This window comes from Lepus europaeus, chromosome 18, assembly GCF_033115175.1.
Source record: "Lepus europaeus isolate LE1 chromosome 18, mLepTim1.pri, whole genome shotgun sequence".
NCBI lineage: Eukaryota > Metazoa > Chordata > Mammalia > Lagomorpha > Leporidae > Lepus > Lepus europaeus.
In genome coordinates, this window is record NC_084844.1 from 25,969,278 (window position 1) to 25,993,907 (window position 24,630).

At 62.6% G+C, this 24,630-nt stretch overlaps 1 protein-coding gene across 1 annotated transcript; it reads right to left on the reverse strand.

Annotated features, from left to right (window-relative positions):
* Positions 1 to 4,411: 4,411 nt before the first annotated feature.
* COL1A1 (collagen type I alpha 1 chain) lies at positions 4,412 to 19,289 on the reverse strand. The gene is made up of 51 exons (XM_062175336.1): positions 19,059 to 19,289; positions 17,456 to 17,650; positions 17,339 to 17,373; positions 17,206 to 17,241; positions 17,016 to 17,117; positions 16,317 to 16,385; positions 16,045 to 16,089; positions 15,834 to 15,887; positions 15,667 to 15,720; positions 15,188 to 15,241; positions 15,032 to 15,085; positions 14,707 to 14,760; positions 14,574 to 14,618; positions 14,404 to 14,457; positions 14,238 to 14,282; positions 14,038 to 14,091; positions 13,691 to 13,789; positions 13,558 to 13,602; positions 13,377 to 13,475; positions 13,185 to 13,238; positions 12,977 to 13,084; positions 12,820 to 12,873; positions 12,470 to 12,568; positions 12,253 to 12,306; positions 12,071 to 12,169; positions 11,479 to 11,532; positions 11,337 to 11,390; positions 11,193 to 11,246; positions 11,032 to 11,085; positions 10,618 to 10,662; positions 10,425 to 10,523; positions 10,080 to 10,187; positions 9,618 to 9,725; positions 9,370 to 9,423; positions 9,223 to 9,276; positions 8,975 to 9,082; positions 8,833 to 8,886; positions 8,670 to 8,723; positions 8,377 to 8,538; positions 8,165 to 8,272; positions 7,926 to 8,033; positions 7,767 to 7,820; positions 7,571 to 7,678; positions 7,171 to 7,224; positions 6,948 to 7,055; positions 6,555 to 6,608; positions 6,099 to 6,206; positions 5,727 to 6,006; positions 5,418 to 5,608; positions 4,966 to 5,208; positions 4,412 to 4,861 (listed from the first exon to the last, which is right to left on the reverse strand). The coding sequence occupies exons 1-51, from the start codon at positions 19,159 to 19,161 to the stop codon at positions 4,715 to 4,717; spliced, it is 4,389 nt and encodes a 1,462-aa protein (XP_062031320.1). The 5' UTR covers positions 19,162 to 19,289; the 3' UTR covers positions 4,412 to 4,714.
* Between the last annotated feature and the right edge of the window lie 5,341 nt (positions 19,290 to 24,630).

Here is a 24,630-nt window from a genome sequence, read left to right on the forward strand (position 1 = left end):
GAACTCTGTTCCTTTCCTTGCTTTCTACGAAGCACCTGCTCCTTGAGACCTCCGTGCGCGCAGCCGGGAAGGCTGCAGAGCCAGGAGAGTCTGCCCCACGGCATTGAAGCCCTAGACCTTGAACCTGTGACCTGGTTGTGCTTTGGTCTCCGCCACGGCTTTCCTCCTCTTCCTCTCTTCTCTGCCCTTCTGACTCCCCCGCGTTGCATGCAAGAAAAGCCCCACTTTGGCACCTGCGAGTGCCAACTCACCTCCCTGCAGGCCTGATCTTGCCTGTGCCGGTGTGTAAGGGCCCGTCGCCCTCCTAGCCAAGGGCTGGCCTTCTTGCGGGGTCTCGCCTCCCGGGTCCCCGACCTGCCCTTGGCCTGCTGCGGTGCGTCGTGCAGAGCAGCACGAGGTGACGGAACAGCCTCTGCCCGCACCATGGCTCCCACTGGTGCTGGGGCTCGGGCGGGGGGCCTCCCCCAGTCAGCGTCTCCGAATTCCCCCACACTTGCCCTGTTCCCCCATTCATCCGCATTCACGCAGAGTCTCCTGTGCCCTCCGTCAGGCTTGGGCACTCATGGTCCCTAATGCCACGGCCCCCAAATTCTCAGGGCTCACCTGTATCACGTACAGACGCCCACCCACCCCAACACACACACACACACACACACGCAGGGCCCCTGTGAACCGGGGAGGTGGTCAGGGCACCCCCAACAGCTCAGAAGGGACCTCGGAGGCACCCCTCCCCCACTCAGCCCCCAGCACAGGCCTCCTTCCTGAATGCCCGCTCAGGAACACACACAGCCCCCACGCCTCCCTCAAGCCAAAGCCACTGCCTTCCAGCTAGGAAACCCTCTCCCAGCCTCTCCTCTCTCAGCTGCATCCAGCCCTGTCCATCCAGAAAAGTCTCAGAGGCACAGGGGAAGCTGAGGCTAAGACGCTGGAAGAAAAACAGGGGCTAAATCCACCCTCTTCCTGCTCCAGACAATCCTGCCACAGGGCCAGCAATCCGAGACCGCAGCAAAAACAAAAACCCAAAGGAAATGTCTTCCCTTTCTAGAAGTTTCCATATGGAGCCGCTTGGAAAATCAGCCATAGGCGCTCAGTCCTTCTCACAGGGCAGATCAAGGCGAGTCCCGCAGAGCAGTGCTGGGGGCAGTGGGGTCTTAGGGAGAGGGTCTGGGCAGCCCTATTTATGGGGGCTGTGATGTCAGAGGGAGGGAGGGCCTGAGTTGGGAATGTGGGACAATGGCCCCTTTGTCCCCCTCCCCTGCTGTTGTGCCCTCACTGAAACCACACAGCAGCCCCACACCGGGGGATACAGCGTGCAACCCTGCCACACAGGCGAGCCCGCGGTGCGTGTGCACCCCCTGCGGGACGCATCCACGTGTGGGCGTGCACACAGGAGCCAGTGGGCAGGACAGTGGCCTCAGACCCAGTGCTGCCACCCACACGAATCACAATGAAATAAAAGCAAGATTTGCATTCCTCAGCCACACCAGCCCCTCTTCAAGTGCTCCCTGGCTGCAAGAGGGGGCGGCCACCGCCCTGGACACAGACACAGGACCCGCTCACCTATGCAGAAAGCGCTGGCCTAGAGCCCTCCACTGTGTCCGCTCCCGTGTGCAGGCTGCTGCTCGCCAGGGCGCACCCAGCTCCACTCCCACCTACAGGGCAGTTTCTCCATCTCAGCGGCGGCTCGTTCTTCTCCCACTGTGCCCAGTCCTGCGGAGCAGCGCTGGCCTCTCGCCTGGAGAGAACCGGGTGAAATCAGGACAACGTAAACGTGGCAGCAATCCCCGGGTGCAGGCTAAGTTCTGCACACCGGGAGGGCGTTGGGAGCTCAGAGGGAGTGAGCTCAGCCTGGCCTGGGCGGGGGTGGGGGAGGAGGGACATCCTCATTTCAGGCACAGGGGAAGCATAAAGAAAGGCCTGGAAGCGGGGTGCATGTGTGAGAATTACAGTCACCCTATGTGGCCCAGGCGGGTTAGGGAGGGGCCAGGGGTCTGGAAAGGTAGTTAGTAGCCGCCAAAGTAGAGTGATGGATGATAGAGGCTCAGGATGCTTCTGGATGCCCCTAGGGTGCAGATGAGGGTGGGGCCTGCACAGCAGGGGTCCCAGGGGCCACCTGGGTGGGTGTGGCAGGCAGGCCTCACCAAGCAGTGAGAACACAGAGCCATCCATCAATCAACAAGCACACCACAACTTTGGGTGACTTGCCCACGAATAAGCCTTCATTTCTATGCCATAATTTTGTTCCCTGTCTAGGCTAATTCCTTTTCTGCACAGAGCCCGTCGCGGCGGAAGTGTCAGTGTTGAATTGTTAGAGGCCGTGGTTACAGCCACGAGCACCGAGCGCCTGCCGCAGGCTGAGTTTTGCCCGTGGGTGACAGCTCAGGCTCGGCCGTCTCTCTGCACCCCACGCAGGCTGCTTTTCATCCCTTTGAGGGGGAAGCCCGGAGACTCTGGGTGGGAGGGGAGCCCAGAGGTCTCCTCCCGTGTCTCCCAGTCTCTGGGGGCTCAGTTCGCCCCAGGCGTCTGGCTCTGCGGAGTCTCTGTGCCCCACTGACCAATGCTGGCCAGCACCTTCCCGAGATGGGAGAGCCCACCACTCACTTTCCTTAGGCAGCTGAGGCCCCCAGGCTGGCAGGAGGTTGCAGACAGAGGGTGCAAAGAGAAGGCAGGAAGAGGAGGCAGCAATCTGAGTGGCAGAAAAGGCCAAGGAGAGGAGAGGGCAGGATTGCAGGGCCTGGATGGAGGGACTGGTCCCCCAGGCCACCTGCCGCTCAGGGCTCTTAAGTGCTGGGGATTCCACAGGCTGGGGACACGCTCCACAAGTGGGCTCTGTCCTTCCTGGCAGGGCCCTGTGGGTATTTGGCTACAGCCCTCCAGGGTTCAAGGAGTGAGCCTGGAACGTTCCTTTCTCCTGCTTCCTCCCAGGTTCCCGGCAGGCTCCGCAGCTCCTTCTGCTGCTGCATTGCGGGCCACTGCCTAGGCGGGAGCTCAGAGGGGACAGGCAAGGAGGGGGGAATAGAGGCCGGAGGACCTCCATGTATGTCCCGTGAGAGCCCTCGCCGGGGCTCCCAGTCCCCACCCATCCAGGGCCCATGGCAGTGCCTCCCTGGCAAATGCTGGTGTTGCCAGGAGGGATTTTTTGGCATTAGGTTTGGGGAACCTGGGACCTGAAGGTGTGTGTGTGGGGTGTGCAGAGTGGCTGGGTCACCTGTGTGACAATGTGGGGAAGAGAGACTTTGGAAGACATGCAAGGAGGACACATGCGAGAGACAGGTTTAAGGCATAAGGAAGGTGGGGGAAGGGGCTATGGAGGAGCTAGAAGAGAAGCAGAGAGGAGGGGTGGAAGATGGAGGATGACCCTCCCCTAAGCCCCGTCCCCCTTGCGCACCCTCCCCCACCAAGAAGGGAAATTAGGAGGCCACAGAAGATAGGTTTGGGTCATTTCCACATGCTTTATTCCAGCCATCAAAATAATTAAAAACATCTCAAATTATTATACACATACAAAATAGGTACAGAGCCTCTTGCTTCCTCCCACCCCAGGAGAAAAACCGCTTTGTGCTTTGGGAAGTTGTGCTCTGGAACCCGGCAGAGAGGACACAGGACAGACCGGGAGAGACGGTGGACACAGCCGCAGGGCAGAAGGCTTCGGAGAGGGCCAGAGGCGGGGAGCAGGCGGGGAGCCGCTCTCCCACCACGGGAAATAGCACCGTTAGAAATTCACCATTAGGGGGGGAAAAAAAAGAAAGAAAGAAACCAAAGAATAAAAGAAGACTTTGAACAAAAAGGAACATTTGCTGGCCCTGGGGAGCATCTCAGCTTGCATAGCACCAGAGGCTCCTTCCCGCCCCACCCCCCCGCACAGAGATGTAGCACCTTTGATAGAAAACGGGGAGCCGCTGTCACCTGCCCCCATCCCCGCCCCCACGCAGTTGCCCCGGTGACACACAAAGACAAGAACGAGGTAGTCTTTCAGCAACACAGTTACACAAGGGACAGAGCAGTCTCTCCCCTTGCCCCCCAAGCCCTGGGCTGACGCTCGCCCCACGTCCGTGGCTGGAGCTCCGTCGTGGCCTTTCCTGTGAAGGGCTGCAGGCTCCCCCAGATGGCCCCCTCCACACTGCAGAGGGCCACAGGGAGGCCGGATGACGTCCTTGGCAGTCTGAGAGCCCCAGGTCCCCCCAGGGTGTGGGGGGTGCTGGGTTAGGGTTGGGGAGAGTGGGCTGGGGGTGTTTCAGCATTGCCTTTGGTTGCTGGCAGGACAATGCATTGCTTCCTGTGTCTTTGGGGGAGACTGAGACTTGGGGGGCAGGGTGGGGGAGGAGCAGATGGGGCAGCGTTGGGGTATGGTCAGCCCAATGGGCAGGAAAGGTCATACCCCCACTCGGGTCTTCAAGCAAGTGGACCAAGCTTCCTTTTTTAAAAAGTTATTTATTTATTCTTTCTTTTTTTGTTGTTTTTTTTTTTTGGTTTTTTTTTTTTGGTAAAGTTGAATGCACTTTTGGTTTTTGGTCATGTCCAGTTGGTCAAAGATAAAAACTAAGTTTGAGAGATGAATGCAACGGCAAAAACAAATCTCCAAAGTCCGTGTGAAATTGTCTCCCATCTGGGGGCCTTTTGGGGGGGGTTTCGGTCTGGGTTGTTTGTCGTCTGTTTCTGGGGTGCAGGGGAGGTGGGGGTGGGTGGGAGGGAGCCAGATCGGGGAGGAGGGCGTTTACAGGAAGCAGGCAGGGCCAACGTCGAAGCCGAATTCCTGGTCTGGGGCGCCAATGTCCAAGGGGGCGACATCGATGATGGGCAGGCGGGAGGTCTTGGTGGTCTTGTACTCGATCACAGTCTTGCCCCAGGTTCCGGTGTGACTCTGGTGGGGGGGAGACAAGAGGGAGGGGGGCATTACCGGCGGGAGTGACGGGGTGAGGGGCGCGGGCACCTGCGGGGGCCGGGGGGCGGGGCTTGGGGACTCACCGTGCAGCCGTCGTGGAGGACAGTGTAGGTGAAGCGGCTGTTGCCCTCGCCCCGCAGCTCGATCTCGTTGGAGCCCTGGAGGAGCAGGGACTTCTTGAGGTTGCCGGTCTGTTGGTCCATGTAGGCTACGCTGTTCTTGCAGTGGTAGGTGATGTTCTGGGAGGCTTCGGTGGACATGAGGCGCAGGAACGTCAGCTGGATGGCCACATCGGCGGGGTCGGAGCCTTCGCTGCCGTACTCGAACTGTGCGAGAGAAGGGGAGAGTGAGGAGCGGGCCCCTCGCTCCTGCCCGGCACCCCAGGTGTCACCTGCCCTTGGCACCCTGCGTCTGAGCCAGTGTCAAGGACCCAGGACCCCCGCCTCCCGATGTGGCTCTGCACCTTGCCTTTTGGAGCACTGTGTAGCCCCCCCACCGGCTCCTCCCGCAGGGGCCTCTGGGCTCAGCTGTGTACCTGGAAGCCATCGGTCATGCTCTCGCCGAACCACACGTGCTTCTTCTCCTTGGGGTTCTTGCTGATGTACCAGTTCTTCTGGGCGATGCTGGGCTGGGTGGGGTACACGCAGGTCGCCCCAGTGTCCATGTTGCAGAAGACCTTGATGGCATCCAGGTTGCAGCCTTGGTTGGGGTCAATCCAGTACTCTCCTGTGGTGGGACAGGGTAGGGTGGAGTCAGGGGCAGCAGGTGCCCGGCACCACATAGAAGCAGGGGCACATCTGGCGACAGGAGGAGGGGGAAGGGGCCGGCCGGGGCAGGCGCTCACCGCTCTTCCAGTCAGAGTGGCACATCTTGAGGTCCCGGCAGGTGCGGGCGGGGTTCTTGCGGCTGCCCTCGGGGCTCTTGATGTTCTCGATCTGCTGGCTCAGGCTCTTGAGGGTGGTGTCCACCTCGAGGTCACGGTCACGGACCACGTTGGCGTCATCTGCCCGGTAGTAGCGGCCGCCATCCTGAGCCTTCTCTTGAGGTGGCTGGGGCATGATGAAGTCGAAACCGCCGCTGGGGGGACCAGGAGGACCGGGAGGTCCAGGAGGGCCGGGGGGACCCTGTGCAGAGAAGGAGAGTGGGGATGATGACCAGCGTCCACACCCTCTCGGGGCTGGAGGGTCACGAGGCAGAGGGAGAAGGGGCTACGTACAACAGGGCCGGCGTCACCAGTGCGACCACGGGGACCAGGGGGGCCAATGGGGCCTGGGAGGCCGTTGAGTCCATCTTTGCCAGGAGCTCCAGCAGAGCCAGGGGGTCCCTGGAGGGAGGAAGGGAGGGAGAGACGGGGAAGGTTGGAAAAAGCCTGTGACAACCTCAAAGAAGCCATTGCCCTCCCAGTGGGCTCTGAGTCCGTGGCCCACAGGGCCAGGCTCCGTCTGGGTCCCTGAGATGCAGGTGTGCTGGAGCCTACCGCTGGGCCAGGAAACACTATGTGGGAGGAAGGCGCAGTTGGGGAGAGGCCGAGGGCTGGAGAAGGTGGCTAACCCAGGACTCCTCTTCCCATCCCCCATTCCCTGGCTCCGACCCCAACTCCAGAGAGGTGAGGGGGCCCACAGGTGAGCCTGGGCTCAGAACCCAGGCAGAGGAGGTGGCAGGCACGACTTACACGGGGACCAGCAGGGCCAGATGCTCCGGAGGGGCCTTGTTCACCAGGAGAGCCCTGAAGAACAGATACAAAAGCAATTCAGGCCCAGGGTGGGCAGGTGCAGCGGGGGTAGGGGCTGGCTGGGGAGACGAGGGGCAGAGTGGGCAACCTGCACTCCCATCTCAATAGTCTAGAAATCAAGCCCCAGGTTGAGACCCCTCCCACAGTCCCTCTCTGTGGCTACCTGGAAATGTCCATAAATCTTCAGACCCCAGTTCCCACTTGGGAGGAGTCAAAATAACTACGGGGGAAACTGAGGCAAGGGGGGTCTCCCTCCCCACCTCACACAGCACAGGAAGATGACAAAGAAGACCCAGTGGTAGGTGGGGCTGGGGAGGGGCTGAAAATACTCACAGGGGGGCCAGGGGGACCCTGGAGACCGGAGAAGCCACGGTGACCCTTTATGCCTCTGTCGCCCTGTTCGCCTGTCTCACCCTTGTCACCACGGGGGCCTTGAGGTCCCTGGGAGAGAAGCGGGGACAGCGGTCAGGCAGAAGTTCCATCAGTGCTGAGCTGGGTGCTGTCCACATCAGGACGCACAGGTGCTGAGGGCATGGGGCCAGCATGGAGTACTTACAGCAGGACCACGGGCACCAGCAGGGCCGATGGGACCAGCAGGACCAGCAGGACCCTGGGGAGGACAGAGAGATGGTTAGATCCTGGCCCAGGGAGGCCTGAGCTGCAGAACGAGGTTCCCTCTCTCCCCACAACACCCTTCCCACCGTGCTCACCTCGCCCAACCCCCAGACCAAGCACCCCAAAGTCAGGCTTTAGGTGAGCCAGGGAGGCGGGGAGTCCGTCTTGGAGAGGGGACTCCAGGCTGAGCTGGCCGAGGGCTGGGACATCCCAAGTGCTCCTCTCCTCCCCGCCTGACCCAGGGCCTGTCAGCTGTCCCCAGCCCTCACCCCCATCCTGACCCCTGCCTCTGGGCAGAGCTGCAGGGCCCCTGGCCTGACCATGAGTGCCCGGCTACTTACAGTCTCACCACGATCGCCGCTCTTGCCAGCAGGGCCCACAGGGCCAGGGGCACCAGGAGCGCCAGGAGCACCAGGGGGTCCAGCGGGGCCAGTCTCACCACGGTCACCCTGGGAGGGAGGGCACCCTGTGGTCAGGAGGCAGGCAGGAGTAGGGACAGGGCAGGCAAGGCTGTGGCCCCGGGCATGGCTGTCTTACCTTGGGGCCAGGAGCGCCATCTCGGCCAGGGGAGCCTTCAGCACCGGGAGAGCCCTGCAGGGAGAGAGGAGGAGGTGAGGGCCAGCAGGTGGGCCAGGGCTCGGGCTCAGGCCCAGGTGGCACTGTAAGGGCAGGGCCCGGGGACTGGGGATGTCTCACCTCACGTCCAGATTCACCAGGAGGTCCAGCCAGTCCAGGGGGACCCATGGGACCAGGGGGGCCACGTTCGCCGCTGGCTCCAGAGGGACCTTGTTTGCCAGGTTCACCCTAAGGGAGAAGCAAGAGTCAACCCAGACACGAGGTCAGGGAGCCCTGAGGCCGCCGAGGCCACTTGGCCTTCTTGGCCCCAACACCCCAGGCTGTACCCTCAGGGGCTTGGGACTGTGGAGGGCACTCACAGAGGGGCCGGGAAGACCAGGGAAGCCTCTTTCTCCTCTCTGTCCAGGCAGGCCGACCACACCACGCTGTCCAGCGATGCCCTGAGGTCCGGGAGTGCCAGGAGCACCCTGTGGGAGGCAGACAGCGGTGAGGCAGCTGCCAGGGGCCTGGGGACCCTCTTCTGCACCAGCCACCACTGTGTGGCGCTGTGGAGACCCAGGCGGGCACTCACAGCAGGTCCATCAGCACCAGGGGATCCTTTCTCGCCAGCAGGGCCAGGGGGACCAGGGGGGCCAACTTCACCAGGACGTCCAGCGGGGCCGGTCTCACCACGGGGGCCTTTGCCGCCCTCTTTGCCGACGGGACCAGGAGGGCCGGGGGGTCCAGCGTTTCCCTGAGTGGAGGCAAGAGGGGCTGTCAGACAGCCGTGGATTCTGGGGCCTCAGGCAGGCCCACTCTCCCCCTGACAGCCTGTGCTTACCCACTGCCCCTGACCCAGAACAGCAGACACCCCCAGATACTTACGGAGGGGCCAGGGGGGCCGACTCGGCCAGCAGCACCAGGGAAACCAGTAGCACCCTGGCAGAGAGAGTGAAGGAGCAGTCAGAAGAGGCCAGCTCTCCGGGCCCCGCTGCCCACCTCCCAGTACTGGTGGGGCAGAGGCTCCCCAAGCAGCGGCCACACTTACAGGGGGACCAGGACTACCACGAGCACCTTTGGGTCCAGGAGCACCAACGTTACCCTGCAGGAGAGCACAGAGATGTCACACCTGGGCTGGCCCTGGGCCCAAGCCTGCCAGTATCTTGAGCACAGGGCAGGGGGATACTCACAATGGGACCGGGAGGACCGGCGGGACCAGCAGGGCCAGCGGGACCAGCATCGCCTTTAGCACCGGCGTCACCAGGCTCGCCTTTAGCACCAGGTTGGCCATCAGCACCCTGGGGGAGGAGCGAGAGTGGTGAGTGCAGGGCTGGGGAGCAGCAGGAGCTGGAGGCAGCAAGGAGCCTGTCGCGACTCAGGCCGACTCCCTGTCCTTATCCAGTCACTCACTGTGAAGGAATGGGGTCTTGGTACTCACAGGGGGGCCGGCGAAGCCAGCAGGGCCGGGGGGACCAGGCTCACCACGGTCTCCCTAAAAGGAAAGAGGCAGATTGGAGAGATGCCATGACAACAGGTGCAGGATGGAGGGAGCAGAGGGAGCATCGGCCAGGCCTTCTGTACTTACGGGGGCACCACGAGCTCCAGTGGGACCAGCAGGGCCGCTGGGACCAGTTTCACCCTAAGAGGGAAGGACAAGAGGCTCAGGGTCAGGGTCAGGGTGCCCACCTTGACTACTCCTGGCAGATGACCCCAGAATGGCCTCCCCCTGCTTCTGGTCCCTCCAGCTTCCTGGGTCGCCAGCTCAGTGTAGCAGACCCATCTCCAATGCAGAGATCGCTGGAGAAGCTGTGTGTGGGCAGGCAGCCACCTCACCTTGTCACCAGGGGCACCAGCAGGGCCAGGAGGACCAATGGGGCCAGTCAGGCCACGGACGCCATCTTTGCCAGGAGAGCCATCAGCACCTTTGGGACCAGCATCGCCCTAAAGACAGAGAGAGACCTGAGACTTCCAGGGGTGGCAAGTGTCCTGCTTGTGCCTCACCTCCCCCGTTCTAAGGATTTTCAGGTGAAGAGGTGCCTGCTAGGAGAGCTGGCTGACACCTAGGCTAAGAGGCCTCTGTCATGTGTAGAGGGCTCCATCAAGGAGCTGGCCCCACCTCTCATCACCATGGTAACTCCTAGAGAGAAGGGCCTGGACCACAGCGGAGAAGACAGAGAAGGGAGGAGGAAGAAGAGAGAAGTGTCCCAGGGAGCCATGGGAAGACACTGAGGGATCCAAAGCAGGGAGAGAGCTGGGAGCTACACAGGGCTCCAGGGAGGGGGCTCCTGTACTTACTCTGTCACCCTTGGGGCCTGGAAGACCAGCTGCACCACGTTCACCGGGCATTCCCTGAAGGCCAGGGGCGCCTTGGCTACCGGGAGCTCCAGGGGCACCAGCATCACCCTGTGTGACAACCAAGAAGACTGCAATGAGGCCAGGGTGGAGGTGGTGGTCCCGGAAGTGGCTCACAGTCCTGGGCTTCCTCTTGGAATCACCCAGGCCCAAGCCTGGTGAAGAAGGAAGATTCACAGCCCTGACTTTGGGCTGCCTGGGAGCCCCCCACCTGCTCCCCCAGCATCTCCTTGGCCATCACGCTCCTGCCACAGGAGGGGTGAGCTCTGCTCCCTGGGCTGCCCTCACCTTAGCACCATCGTTGCCAGGAGCACCGTTGGATCCGCGGGGGCCAGCGGGACCGGGAGGACCTTGCACGCCACGTTCACCAGGGAAGCCTCTCTCGCCCTAGAAGGGAAAGTCAGGGCACGTGATGGCTGCTCCAGGCTCAGAGACGACCACGGGGCATCTGGCTGGGAGCAGTGGCACAGCGTCTACTTACTCGTGCTCCAGAGGGGCCGGGGGCACCAAGGTCTCCAGGAACACCCTGAAGGAGAGGGAAGACCAGAGAGTGAGCCCTGGGCACAGGATGGATTCTTGTCCCTGCTCCTGGGGCTGGCCCTTGCGCAATCAACCCCACAGCCCTTCCACTCCTTCCGACTCTGCACTGAGAGCTGTCCTCCCCAGGCCAGGGGGAGGGGAGCCGCAGCATCCTAGAGCTCCTCAAAGTCACCCAGACAGGCAGCTCTGCAGCCCCAGGTCACATCATGACACTTCCTGCTTCCCTTTCCGAGGAAGTCCCTCCCTGTGTCTAACCTTCATCCCAACGGTGTCTGAATAGCTAAGGAGCAGGTGCCTGGCCCTCTGCATTCCCTCCCTTGCCCACCCCCCCTTCCGGCCAATGGCTCCCTCTTACCTGTTCGCCAGGTTTGCCTGCTTCCCCAGGAGGACCAGCGGGGCCAGGGAGACCCTGCAGGTGAGCAGTGGGGGGAGAGAGAAGAGGGGCTTCAGAATCCGGAGAGGACAAAGTGGTGTCCCCGCTTTCTCCAGCCCCCAGCTCCCTGACTGCCGCCTCACCTGGAATCCAGGGGAGCCAGCAGGGCCTTGTTCACCTCTCTCTCCAGCGGGACCCTGTCACCGAGAGACAGCTGTGGTCACAGGAAGGCGGACGGGGCAGGGGACGGGGGCGCCACCTCAGGCCTCCCAGGCAGGGCCACTTACAGCAGGTCCAGGGGGTCCCTGAGCTCCAGCTTCTCCGTCTTTGCCAGCAGGACCCTGTGGGGGGGCAGGGAGGGAGCGCTCAGGGTGGCAGGCCCGGTGGGCAGCTGGAGGAAGGGGCGCAGAGCAGGAAGGGGCTGCTTACCACAGCGCCAGGGGGTCCGGGAACGCCTCTCTCTCCAGCTTTGCCGGGCTCTCCCTGGGGAGGAAAGGGTGGGCAGGCTGAGGAGGCTGAAGGGAGACAGGAAGCCCCCCAGGTGCCTCCTACTTGCTCCAAGGAGGAGTTTCTAAAAGGGACCTCCTTCTCCAAAGCCGGGCTGGGCTGTGGGCTGTGCATGCGCAGTTTAGGCCTGAGGCCCTCAGCCTCTCCCCACACCCAGAGGGCCTTGCAAGCCCTGCTCCTTCCACCCTCTCTCCTCCCTTCCCCCTGCTCCGTGCCCACTGTGGCCTCAGCTGCCAAGAGTTTCTCCTCCATTGGTGCCTTCTTTGAACCTCAATGGACCCTCCAAGATTTGGGGAGTGGGGCCGGGGGCACCCACAAAACTTAGTTCCAGGGACAGAGCAATGGCTGGGAAGCCGGAAGTCCTTTATTTTACTGATAAGGAGCTCCAGAAGGGGCAGTGAGCAGTGTGAGGCCACACAGCAAGTCAGCAGCAGGGCTGGGCCCAGAGCCTGGGACTCTTGCCGGCCGGGTATGCTTGTCCTGAGCCCTGAGTCGCTCCCCACTCAATACTCACAGCGGCACCTTTGGGTCCAGGGAATCCCATCACACCAGCCTGACCACGGGCACCAGGGGGGCCTGGGGGTCCGGGGCGACCGTCTTGACCAGCGGGACCCTGAAGATGGGAGGCACAAAGTCAGATGGGGACAGGGGTGGCAGACGGGAAGGGGGGAGAGGGCTACGGGGAGGGATACTTACAGGGGGGCCAGTTTTGCCATCAGGACCAGGGCTGCCAGGGCTTCCAGTGAGACCCTGGTGTGGGGAAAAGACAGAAGTGTGAGTAGGGGGAGAAGGGGATGGTGGGGGGTAGCCCCAGGAGCAGACCCATGGTCTGCTCCAGAATGCCTATCCCAGACCCACCCCCCACAGGCCAGGGGGTGCCTGGCCGAGCTGGGCGGCAGGGCTGGGGGCCCACCTTGGCACCAGGCAGGCCGGCTTCACCGGGGCGACCAGCTTCACCAGGAGAGCCTTTGGGGCCAGCAGGGCCAGGAGCACCACGTTCACCAGCGGGACCCTGGGTGGGGAAAAGTCACAGGAAAACGAGGGGCTTGAGTACGGGCCTTGCGACCATGGCCAGCGCCTCTTCCCCCTTACACAAGGAGGGCTGCTGGGGCGCTGGCTTGGGTGGGCTTCGGGGTGGGAGGCATAGCAGAGGTGAGGCCCAGTGGAAGGGAAAGAGGCACCAACCCCTGAACTGCACTAACGTGCAGGAGCGCTTGTGCCGGGGGCGGGGTGGGGGGTGTCCAGCAAGGGAGCACAGGTTACCTTGGGGCCAGCCACGCCATCTGCACCTGGGAAACCACGGCTGCCAGGTCCACCCTGCAGAGGGAGAGCAGTCCGTGAGCTCACGGACCCAGACAGGCACTGGGGTGGGCAAGGAGGCGGTGGTGGGGGTGGGGACGGTGCGGGGGGGGGCACATACACGCTCGCCAGGGGGTCCGGGCAGGCCAGTAGGTCCGGGTTCACCTCGGGCTCCTCGCTTTCCTTCCTCTCCAGCAGGGCCAGGGGGTCCTTGAACACCAGTGGGGCCCTGGAGTGGGCAGAAGGCAGGGGGCAGCCTTGGTGAGGGGACACCCTGGTGCCAGCCCCTGAGCCCCTCTCCAGAGCACCCAAGGCAGGCAGGCACTCACGGGCTCTCCCTTGGCACCAGTGTCTCCTTTGTTGCCGGGGGCACCAGGTTCACCCTGCAAGGGAAGAGGAGGAGGAGATGAGGGGAGAGTGGAGGGCGCTCAGTTGTCACCACCTACCCAGCAGACCGGGCTGCACTGGAGCCGGTGCATGGGCAGGGGTGGGGTGGGCACAGGTGAGAAGCTGGCACTTACACTGTTACCCTTGGGACCAGGGGGGCCGCTGGGGCCCTGGGGTCCAGAGGGGCCTCGGGCACCAGGGAAGCCAGGAGCACCAGCAATACCAGGAGCGCCCTGTGGGAGGCAGAACAGACATGGAGCCCAGGAGTAGAGGGCTGGGGCAGGTGGGAATGGGCGCACCCAGTAGGATACTCACATTGGCACCTTTAGCACCAGGTTGTCCATCAGCACCAGGGTTTCCCTATGACACAGAGAAAGGAGAGTGAGGACCCACAAGGACCCACAAGGTTGGGAAGTGGCCCAGGGGCCTCTGGGGAGGAGACACTCACAGCAGGGCCAGCAGCACCAGCAGGGCCAGGGGGGCCGGGCTCACCACGCACACCCTGGGGACCTTCAGAGCCTCGGGCTCCTTGGGGACCAGCTTCACCCTGGGGCAGAAGAAAAGACACGTCAGGAGCCAGCCTGGGATCAGTCTCACCCGTGGGCAGGCGGGCACAAGGGCAGGAGGCCGAGGAGCAGGGACTCTGAGATCAGAGAAGCACCTGCTGGCCTCCCCAGGACAAAGGTGTTGCAGCATGGCTTTTGGCCTCCTGCCACTCTGGAGCCCTCTGGTTTGGGGAGCAGGGAGACGCCTTGGCCTGTGACAGTCATGCTCTGGGGAGGGCAAAGATCTCACCTTAGCACCGACAGCTCCAGGGAAGCCAGGGGGACCAGCGGGACCAGTGGGACCCTGAGAATGAAAAGGAGATGTTAGCAGGAAGGAAGCTGGCAGCTGCGAGTCACACCCTGGGACGGAGGACATCCTGGGGTTCAGAGCAACCAAGATCTGACCCTGTGACCCTGCACCCACCACTGAGGTCAAGGGGCCATACTCACAGGGGGGCCGGCAGCACCAGTAGCACCATCGTTTCCACGAGCACCCTGCAAGAAGAAGGGGACCCAGTTACACGCACTGAGCGAAGACCAGTCCCTACAGCTCCCAAAGAAGTCTTTCCAAGAGTCCAGGGACACCCCCAACCCACCAGGGGTCAGGAGTACTCACAGCAGGGCCAGGGACTCCAGGGCGGCCTCTCTCGCCAGGCAGACCACGGGGGCCCTGGAAACCAAGTCAACAGAAACCAAATGAGACGGGAGACCACCACTCCAACTCCCACGCCTCCGTCTCCCTCCACACCTGCTCACTCCCTTCCCGTTAGAAGCTGGCTCACTCACCATCTGACCAGGAGCTCCGTTTTCACCAGGGCTACCAGGCTCACCCTACAGAACAGAGAACAAAGAGTGAGGAACTCGTTCACAGTGGGGCTGTGGAGGGGAGGGGGACCGTGACCTTCGGACAGACCCTTACCTTGGGACCAGCAGGGCCAGCATCTCCCTTGGCACCATCCAAACCACTGAAACCCTAAAGTAGGAAGGAGGGACAAGATGAGACTCTGCAGATGGGGGGTGGGGTGGGGACCACCCTGAACCTGCCCAGCCATCTGCCTATCTCCAGTGGACCAGACCCCATGGGAACAAGTTCTCAGCCAGGCTCTTTCTGGGCCTTCATTTTCGTAGAGGGGAGCTCTTTTGGATGCCTACTGTGTCTCACAGCAGGACCCTTTGGGGAAGGGGCTGGATCCATGGATGCAAGGCGCTTAGGGAACGTAGAAGATGCCTCACAGGAAACTTACTCTGTGTCCCTTCATTCCAGGGAGGCCAGCTGTTCCGGGCAAGCCCCGAGCACCCTGGAGAGAGGAGAAAAGGAGGCGGAGGAAGGGACATTAGACCTGACCACCGTGGATGCAGCTCCCTAACGCAGACCCAGTGCGGCCGCAGCTGCTGCTTACCTGAGGCCCAGGAGGCCCACGCTCGCCAGGACGACCGGGCTTTCCAGCTTCTCCCTAGGAGGGAAAGGAAAAGCCATCAGGGCCACATGTCTCAGTTTGGGAAGGGGGGGAGGAAGGTCAGGTGTAGGGGTCCAGACCTTATCTTGGAGTCTAGAGCTCAAGTTCAATCTGCCAGGAAAGCCTCGTGTGCAAAATCTGAGACCCCGCAAAGGGGCCACTGCTCACGTCTGTCACCAGCATTTTAGCCTCACCATCTACATACCAGGTGCAGTTAAGGTGCACCTGAGGCTTAACTTGGGCCGGGGGCGGGGAAAGACATCCTCTAAGGGCTCAAGGGCAGCCCCTTGCTTCAGGGAGAACATGCCCTCCTGCCTCTGGGAGTCACCTGCAAAGGTGGTGTGGGCTCTGGGGTGGAGATTATGGGACCCAGCCAGTGGAGGCCATGGGGCCAGACGGTATCTCCTCACGGCGCTACTTACGTCATCTCCGTTCTTGCCAGGGGGGCCAGGGGGACCACGGGGACCCATGGGACCCTAGAGGAGGGAGGAGGAAAGGCGGTCAGGATCCTCAGAGGCGGTGAGGGAGACCCCCAGTGCGTGTGTGGGGTCCTCCCACAGGAGGGGGAATCCACATTGGGGATACTTACAGAAGCTCCAGGCTCGCCAGGCTCACCAGGGGGGCCTTGGAAACCTTGGGGACCCTGGAGAAGGAAAGAAGGGCGGGTTAGAAGGGCAGGTCACTGCTTAGCTTCCCCATCTCAGCAAGAGCTCTCTGAGCGCGGTCCTGGCCCTCATCCCAGTCCTCCTCCCAGAAGCACAAAGCCCACGGTGGTATATGAAGACCTCCTGGATACTTACAGGTGAGCCAGGTGGGCCAGGAAGACCTCGAGGACCAGAGGGACCCTGCAGAGGGAAAAGAAAGGGGGGAGCATGGCACGAGTCTGCAGGGAAACGCAGCGTGGGCGGAGCCTCGCTGGCTCCCACTGACTCCCGCGGGGACCACCGAGCCCCACAGCTGGCCTATGCCGCCCCCTGGGGTGTGAGTGGGGGGCGCATGCCAACACCCGCCCAGCCCCTCTGGATCTCCGCCTGCTCCTCTTCTGTCATCTGTGCTCCCCCTGGTGGCTCACCATGGGGCCAGGCACGGAAACTCCAGCGGATTTCTCATCATAGCCGTAAGACATCTGGGGAGCAAAGTTCTGGAAAAAACGAGAGAGAGAGAGAGGCAGAGAGAGCGCATGAGAAATCGGGAGGCGGAAAACATCGCCAAGAGCAGCACACACGGACAACCGTGCATTCCTGCCCCACACGCAGCTGATCAGACATCTCGGACTGCGCGACTGCACCAGTCCAGACTCATGAGTGTCCCCAAGGGCCAGGAACACTCATGGACGCCACACCGACAGGGCAAATGAAAGGCAACTCCTGACCTGGGATTGGATCCTGCATCAGGGAAAAATCAAAGCTACAAGGGACATTACGGGACATCGGTGCAAGCTGGATGTGGATGGTTTGTTGGCTAATGGCGTTCAATGTCCCAGTTTCAATCACTGTGCTCCGGTCATGTAAGGGAATGGTCCTCTCTCAGGAAACACACCTGAAGTGTGCGATCAGCGTCTCACTCTCCAACCGCTCAGCACAAAGTGAATGGTAGCTAAACCTGAACTCGGTTCAGCAAATGGACGGACTGTGCGGGGGATATGCAAGCTCTGGGCGCTTTTCTTGCACCTTTTCTCTAAGTTGGAGACTATTCCAGAATGTGGTCATGTCAACAAAGTAACCGAACAACGCGGGGACAGGGACATGCAGTGTCTCCACTCTGCACTTACTCCTCCGAGGCCGGGGGGTCCGGGAGGTCCAGGGGGGCCGGGGGGGCCGGGAAGTCCGGGCTGTCCAGGGATGCCATCGCGGCCAGGGGGGCCTGCGGGTCCCTGCAGGGGCGAGGGCGGGGCCGGGGTGAGCGACGGCCGGGAGCCACGCCCACCTGCAGCCCCACCGCCGAGGGAGGACGGCACTTACCCGTGGGCCTCGGGGGCCGGTGTCTCCCTTGGGTCCCTGTAGAGTTGGAGAAGGGACACGGGTGCAGGTTAGAGAAGGGAGCAGAGCAAAGAGTCACGGGCGGGATGGCGAAAGTCGAGGGGCAGAGGCTTACCTCGACTCCTGTGGTTTCCTGGTCCGTGGGTACTCCTAGGGGAGAAGAGGAGCGGGTTAGAGGCCGGGTCTGCCTGCGGCGCCCCCGCCCCGCCCCCAGCCCCGGCCCGGTCCGTACCCGCGTCTTCGGGGCAGACGGGGCAGCACTCGCCGGGGAGCACTTTCGCGCCGGGGCAGTCCTTGGTATCTTCACAGATCACGTCATCGCACAAGACGTCGCCCTTGTGGCACACGCAGATCTGGCAGTTCTTCGGTTTCCATATTTCGCCTTCACTGTACCGGACGCCGTTCTGCACGCATGTGACTGGCGGGACTGGGGCAGGGCGGGGAGGGTTGTCAGCGGCCCGAGACCCTCGGCTGGCCGGCCGTTCCCTCTCGCACTTTCCACGTCCCGCCTCCCCCTCCCCCTTCCCCCAAATCCTTCACAGCTCGTCTGCTCCTCGTCAGCGCCGGTGACAGCGCCGGGGCGCCGGGCCAGGGCGGCCGTAACTCTTTCCAGTTCTCAGGAATTTAAACAAAGCTTAGGGCCGGGGATGCTTCCAATCCCAACCTCAGCCCATTGGCGCGGAAGCCCAGGGACGCACAAAGCCGTGGGGGGCGGGAAGGCCGAGAAAGGGAGGGGCCCGGCCGGGGGGGGGGGGGGGGGACGTGGAGACCAAAAGCGATGTGGGGAGGAGACGAGGGAGGCCCAGCCCCCACCACGCCCCCGTTCCCGGGGCAGGTGGGGCGGAGTGGGCGGGGCTAGGAGAGCGGGGAGGGGCTTATTGGAGACGGGTCCCGCCCAGAGGCTTGAACCGCGTCCCTCAAATAGCATACGCCCTAACCGCCAGCGCCCGGACGTCTTAAGAGTCAGCTCTCAGGACTAGCCTAGTCCCCTAAAGCCAGCCAGGGCCTCTCTGGATCACTTAGCCGAGTAACTCAAAGGTCCGCAAACAGTAATGAAACGAGTTAGCCACGCCCACCGCGCTAGCATCTACCCAGACGGCCACCAGGTGGCGGGCAACACCAAGCAATGGGGACCGGGCGGGGCCGATTTCCCAGGACAGGCCCCTGCTTTCCGAGGGCTACCCATCCACGGCTTTGCTGTCCAGATATAGAGGTGGGGTCCTCGCCCGACAGCAACCCGGGTCTCGGCGCTCCAGCTCTCGGCCGGAGAAGATCAGCACAGGGCGCGCCAGTGCTCGGTGTCGACCAGTGCGGGGCGCCAGGACCCCGCCTGCCAAGTCCGCGCCCAAATTTCCCGGCCACCGACCCGCCCCCTCTCTGCGGCCCCTCCCCCGCGGCCCCAGGAACACGGTCTCGCCTGCAGCGAGGACAAACAATCTTTCCTTATGAATCATCCCACAGCCCTCCTGACCGCTTCCACGGCGCGGGCTCCAAGTGCCCAGCGCGGCGCCCCCAGCCCTTCTTCGACGTGCTTGTCCCTCGCCCCGCGCCTAGGTCGCAGCTGTCCCCTCGGCCCTCCGCGGGGCGCGCTCGGGACTTCCTCCCGCGCCGGCGCCCGGCGCGCTCCATCCTCGCCTCCCGCTCCCGGGCAGGCGTTCGTTGCCACCCCCACCCCAGGGTGAACCCCCGCTCTCCCGGGGCGCCGAGGGCGCCAGCGCCCTCCCCATCGACCCGAGTCTCCGGAGCATCCGACTCTGCGTTTAAGCCGCAGCCTCCGGGACCAAGCGCAGGGCGAGAGCCACGAAGCCGGGGACTCCCAGTAGTTGGGGACTTACTGTCTTCGCTTTGGCCCTCAACTTGGCCTTCCTCCTGGCCGTGCGTCAGGAGGGCGGTGGCCGCTAAGAGGAGCAGGAGCCGGAGGTCCACAAAGCTGAACATGTCTAGACCCTAGACATGTAGACTCTTTGCGGCTGGGGTGGGGGGTTAGCGTCCGCTCATGCGTGGCCTCACTCCGCGTGCCTCCTGCTCCAGCCCCGAGGAGAGACTCCCGTCTGCTCCGACGCCTGGCCCGGGCCCCTTTTATACCGTCCTGAGGGAGCCCGGGGAGGAACCCTGCCCCTCGGAGAGGGGGAGCCGGCCGCCCGGCCCCCAGCCAATCAGAGCCGCCTGGCCCGGCCCCCAATTTGGGAGTTGGAACGGAGAGGGGGAGGAGGAGGGCAGGGCAGGGAAGGGAGTCCACCCCGCATCTCCCCCTCTCGCAGCTCCGCGGCCCCAGCCCCCCAGCCCAGCCTGGGCCAGAGGAACTGTCTCCGGGTGCGGCTGGGTGCTCTGTAGAGTGTGGGCTCCAGGGCGGATAGGGGGTATCCTGTACTCTTTCTGGGGCCTCTGATCTGGAGGAGGTGGAACGGGGGGGGGGGCTGGATGGCCCCCATTCCAAAGGTGGAAGGGGTTGGGGGACTGGGAGAGGGTCCTCCAGGCCTTGCCCCCTTCAGCCTGTGCCGGCCTAGGCGAGATCTAAGGAGTGGGTCTGGGAGGGGGCAGCTGGGGACCTTCTCCAAAATGTGAGGCTCTAGGCATTTAAAGGATGTGCCTGTTTGGGGGTGTCTTTTGGTGGGGCTGAAGCTTGCCGGTTAGGAAGTGGGGGCTACCATCCAGAGACTTCTTGATAGACATTGCAAATGTGATTCTTGGGATAGGGGTGACCGCCAGGGCGTTTTGATTTGAAGGTGCCCACTCTTCTGCTATGCCTGAGGTTCCAGAAGAGATTCAAGTGTTCCCCCACAACACACACGCATCAGGCATGGCCGAGGACAGTGGGCTGGGGAGGCTGAGGCCCAGGGTCTGACACCTGACTTTGTTATTGCTCCAGATGGAAGCTTGGGTGCAGGCTGGGCAGCGTAGGGTGCACGCCAGGGAGTGCCGCGGCTCAGAGGTGTGGACGGAGTGGGGGTGCAGCCACCTGTCCCTCAGTGTTGGTCCCTGAGTTTGTAGGAGGCCTGATATCACTGGTGACTTGGGAAAGGGGCTCCATCCTGGCTGTGATCCAGGCTGGTGGGAGACCCTCCCGCTTAGCACTGTCAAACCAGAGGGAACTTGGGTGGGAGACACCTGGCCGGAGAGGGAGCTGCACAAAGCCCCTTCCGTCCCCGCTTGTCCCTGGACTCAGGGTTGGTATGTGTGGGGAAACTTGGGGTGTTCTGGGAGAGACTTGCTTTGGAGCTAGGGATGGGATGGCAGGGGAGGTTGAGGCTGTTTCTACCACCTCACCTCTTTTCTGAAAATCCGGGTCTTACGCTCTGTCCCTGAAGTGAGGAGAACCATCTGACCCCTAAAAGACTTTATCTGGGGCAGGGGCTCTGTCTGGGGCAGATGTCTCCCAGAGCTGGTGTCCCAGGCCCCAGCAGTACTCTACATCAACCTCCATCTGTCCGGGGCCCTTGTCCCACCACAGTCTTTGGGTCCGAGACAAGGCTCTGGGGGCTTCCCGCAGCGCCCAGCAGCTCCTCTCCCGCCCCTTCGGCTCCCCCACCCCCAGTGCTGCCGAGCTGCAAACGTGGAAGCGGGGAGTCCCGCCTCCCCCAAACCATCCAAGATTCCATTGCCTCCCCCCGCCCCTCTCCACGCCCTCCCCCAGCTGGTTTTGTGCAACGAAGGCAAAGGGAAAAAAATAAAAGACGGCGGCGGCGGGAACAGAAGGGGAGGGAGCCACGTCGGCCGTGGGCAGTGGTGGTGGGAGGGGGCAGGGGGCAGTGAGCGGTGCGGGAGGGGCGGCTGAGGGAGACTGCAGGGACTATAATTAAAGGGAAAATATAGTTTCCAGAGAGGCAGGGCTGGAGACAGCAATGGAGGGACCGGCCTTCATCAATTATCCCGACCATGTGGCAGCAACTTGCGGCCCAGCCTCTGCCCCCGCCTAGTGCCAGCCACGGCGGTGCAGGCCTGGGGGGCTGAGGTGCTGAGATGGCACTTCCTGGGCCCACCCAAGCTCCACCCTGCACCGCAGGTCAGCTCCAAGGGGTGCCCTTCTCCCCAGAGGGGAACAAGGCTCCTGTCCCTGGAACAGAATGGACATGGGCAGTGGCTGCCTGGGGTGCGGTTTCACAGAGGTGCCCTGAGCCGCCCATCTCTTTGTCGCCAGAAGCGCCTCTCTCTGCTGCCCCCTGCCACACACTCTCTGTCTGGACCTCCCCCCCCACCCCCCGCCCCACACCCACCATAGAGAAGAGGTGAAACTTGACAGGTGTGGATTGGGTGTGGTCACATCATGGGCTCAGGGTTCTGGAGGGGATCTGGGGACCCCTGATATTGGGGCGCAGTGTACGTGGTGTGTGACGGCTGCCACCCCAGTGTCCGGATTCAGGCCTTCGTCCCCGGGGCTGTGGGTAGGCGGTCTCCAGGCATCCTTTACACGTGGCATGGAGCTGAGGCCCAGGGCCTCCTTTGCCACTTCTGGACTTGAAACGCTTGGCGGGCGCCCAGCCCAGAGATGTGTCTTTAATTTCTGCAGTATGACAGTGAGAGGAAGAATGTGCTTGGGGTCTCCTCCCAGCCTGGCTGGGCCTCCCTGGCCAGGACCGAGGCCTGGAGACTTCGGGGCGGGGAGAGGAAGGCGGGCGGCGGGAGGGAGGAGACGCCACCTCATCTTTAGGAAGCTCTGCAGCTCTGGCTTCTTGTGGAATGTCAGACTTAGTCCGGCACTTGGAGGGGGGAGCAGGAGCCAGAATCTCCTCCCCTCACCCCCAAGAAATGGTAAAGTCATCAGCAGTCAGGGAAAAAAATTCCTCAAGAAGAAAAACAGAAAGCAAAGTGCTGAGCCCTGAGTTCTCTCCCGCTCCAAGTTTCCCCAAGTGCCTCCCCCCGAAAGAAGGGCAAAGGCCTGCGGTCTCTCGATCCCCCCCCGCCTTGCCCCAGGACCCCGTGCTGTGGCGCACCTCTGAAAGAGGTAGGCCAGGTGCAGGTGCACGCCCTCGTCCCGCACACTGCTGCCACTCTCTCCAGCCGCTCTGGGCCCCAGCTGAGGTTCTGACGCTCTCTCTCTGCACTGGGACCCTCCAGGAGGCTCCTCTGCCCCCACCCCTGGCCACACACTGGTGATGGAGAGAGGGTCCCCAGGACAGGAGCTGAAGAGAGAGCAGTGGGCGGGGTGGGGGGTGCCGTGAGGCCCATGGGCTGAAGCTGTCCACGTGTCCCAGTGTGGAGCCCGGCACTTCCAGTCTGGGGCCAGGCCCTGAAACCCTTGGCTTAGGGCTTTAAGCCCCCAGGTATGGCTCCATTCTTTATATCCCTCAGGTTCAAAGCTAAGCTCTTCACCCTTCTGAAATTTCCCTCCATCCCTCTCTGTCCAGGCTTAGGGGGAAGACAATGAATTAAGTTTTGCCCATCCCGAGGGCTCAATGCCTGTGACATGTGGGTGCCTGGGTCTGCAAGTTCAGAGGCGTGGCAAAGGTGGGAACCCCTAGGATGATGGCACCTGAAGGCTTGGGTATGGATGAGGGTGGGGTCAGGGCTCACATGAGCCTTGAGGTTGAAGGGCTGGTCATGGGGAGGCGTGGTGCTGGAGAAAGGGTGCAAATGGACAGAGAGCAGGGAGGGCAAGGGTGTCCTGAACGCAGGGGAGAGGTTGTTCTAGAAGGGGGTGGGGGAGAGGTAGATGCCGCAGACCAGGAGCATGGTGTTCCCTGGGTGTAAGCACATGGCAGCGACTGGTGCCCACCTCTGAGCGGTTGGCTGGAGTGACAGGCGAGGAAGCCAGGCTGCCGCGGCAGGGGACGGGGAAGTGTGGGAGGCCAGGAAGTGGGGTCAGAGAGAAGCCTCCGGTGCTGGTGCTGGTGCCGGTGCCGGGAGGAGGAGTCTGGCCGAGAAGGGCCACGAGGGAGGCCACACATCCCTCTCCCCCTCCCTGCCTCCTGCTCCTGTTCTGCTTGCCCCACACTCCGCCCCCACTCCTGCCCTCCTTCCCCCCTTTCCCTCTTCCCCTGGCTTTGTCTTTCTCCGTGCTCCCCTCCTCTGGACCTCTTTTCTGCCTTCTCTCTCTCTCCCTCTCCTCTTTCTTTTGGGACCTCGGCCCTCCGATGCCCACAGCCAGGCCCTGTGTCCTCCGTCCAGGCTCTGGAAGATTCTGGAACCTCCGATCAGATCCTGCCTCATCCTCTGAGACCAACCCCCTGCCCCTAGTCCCAGCAGGGAGAACTTGGGGCCGAGGAGCCAAGGAAGGTGCTAGGGTGGCTGCAGAGAGAAGGGTGGGGCGTGGCCACACCTCTGCCAGGTGCGTGCCATCGCCCAGCTTCCTGCCCTGGGGCCCAGCCAGGTCTCAGCTGAGAAGAATGTCAGGGGTAGGGAGTACCATGAGCCTCAGGGACCCCAGCCCTGGCTGCTGCTCTGTGGCCACCAAACATGGGGGTCGGCGCCATCATTCCCACTGGAGCAGGCACCTGTGGGCTTCAGCTCGCATCTCTGGCTCCTTATGGTGTCTGGGTACCAGAGGAGGTTCTCCTTAAAGCTTGGCTCAGGGGGTCAATCCGATTCGGTTCAATCCTGTTTTTGTTTCAGCCCATTCCCCACCCTGCTTCCTCCCTTCCTCTTCTCCGTTCTTTTACCTTTTCCCTCCCCACATCCAACCTCCCTCTAAACCTTTTCCTCATCATGTATTTTTCTTCCTTTCCCTCGTTCCATTCTCTCCTCTGCCTGGGCCTTGGGCCACCCCCCACCCACGCACCCCCTTGTCTCCCTCCTTCCTGCCTCTCTCTCCCATTTGCTTCCGGGGGTCTCTGCCCCGGCCCTCCCTGCCTCTTTGGTGCCTCTGTCCCATGCTGGGGGCGGTGCTGGGATGCGAACGCAGGATGCCAGCAGCCTTATGTATTCCACTGGAGGGTGAAGTGGTGGCAGCCAGAGAGGGGCGGGGACAAGGGGCCAGGGCTTGCATCACAGCCCCACGTTCTGGTTCAAGTGTTCTGAAGATAAATGCAAGGATTTCTTTAAAGCCCAAATTTTAAAAAGAGGAGGGGGAACGAGGGGCCCGGGGCCTGTCCAGATTTGGGCTCCTTCTTCTACCTGCTCTGCCCCTTTGCCGGAGGGCAGCCTCTGCCACCCAGGTGGCTCCTGTCTTCCACTTCTTCCTGGACCACCTGGCCGGGATTCTGCTGTTTTTCAAGAGGGGGATTGAGCGGCGGAGGGGAGGAGAGCCCGGGCTGCTCACCAGTCCTGGGCAGGAGGCCCCTTTGGTATGAGAAAGGACCCAGCATGTATCACACGGAAAGGCACGCCAGGTTCTGAGCGCATCACAGGAGCTGGGTCTGTCCTGAGGCCTGGTAGCACTTTCCTGAATAGGCAGGGGGGTGAGTGGCGATCATTCAGGTAGGTAGGGGGAGGTGTAGGCTGAGGAGTTGAGGGGAACATGAGGGTACCTTG

Excerpts from the sequence above, each read along its gene's own strand:
- COL1A1 (XM_062175336.1), bottom strand. The coding sequence starts at position 19,161 with ATGTTCAGCTTTGTGGACCTCCGGCTCCTGCTCCTCTTAGCGGCCACC. Across the intron at positions 17,242-17,338 it reads AGGAAACCACAGGAGTCGAG|GGACCCAAGGGAGACACCGG; the intron begins GTAAGCCTCTGC and ends CCAACTCTACAG. Across the intron at positions 15,086-15,187 it reads GTGGGCCTCCTGGGCCTCAG|GGTGCTCGGGGCTTGCCCGG; the intron begins GTAAGCAGCAGC and ends TCCTCTCTCCAG.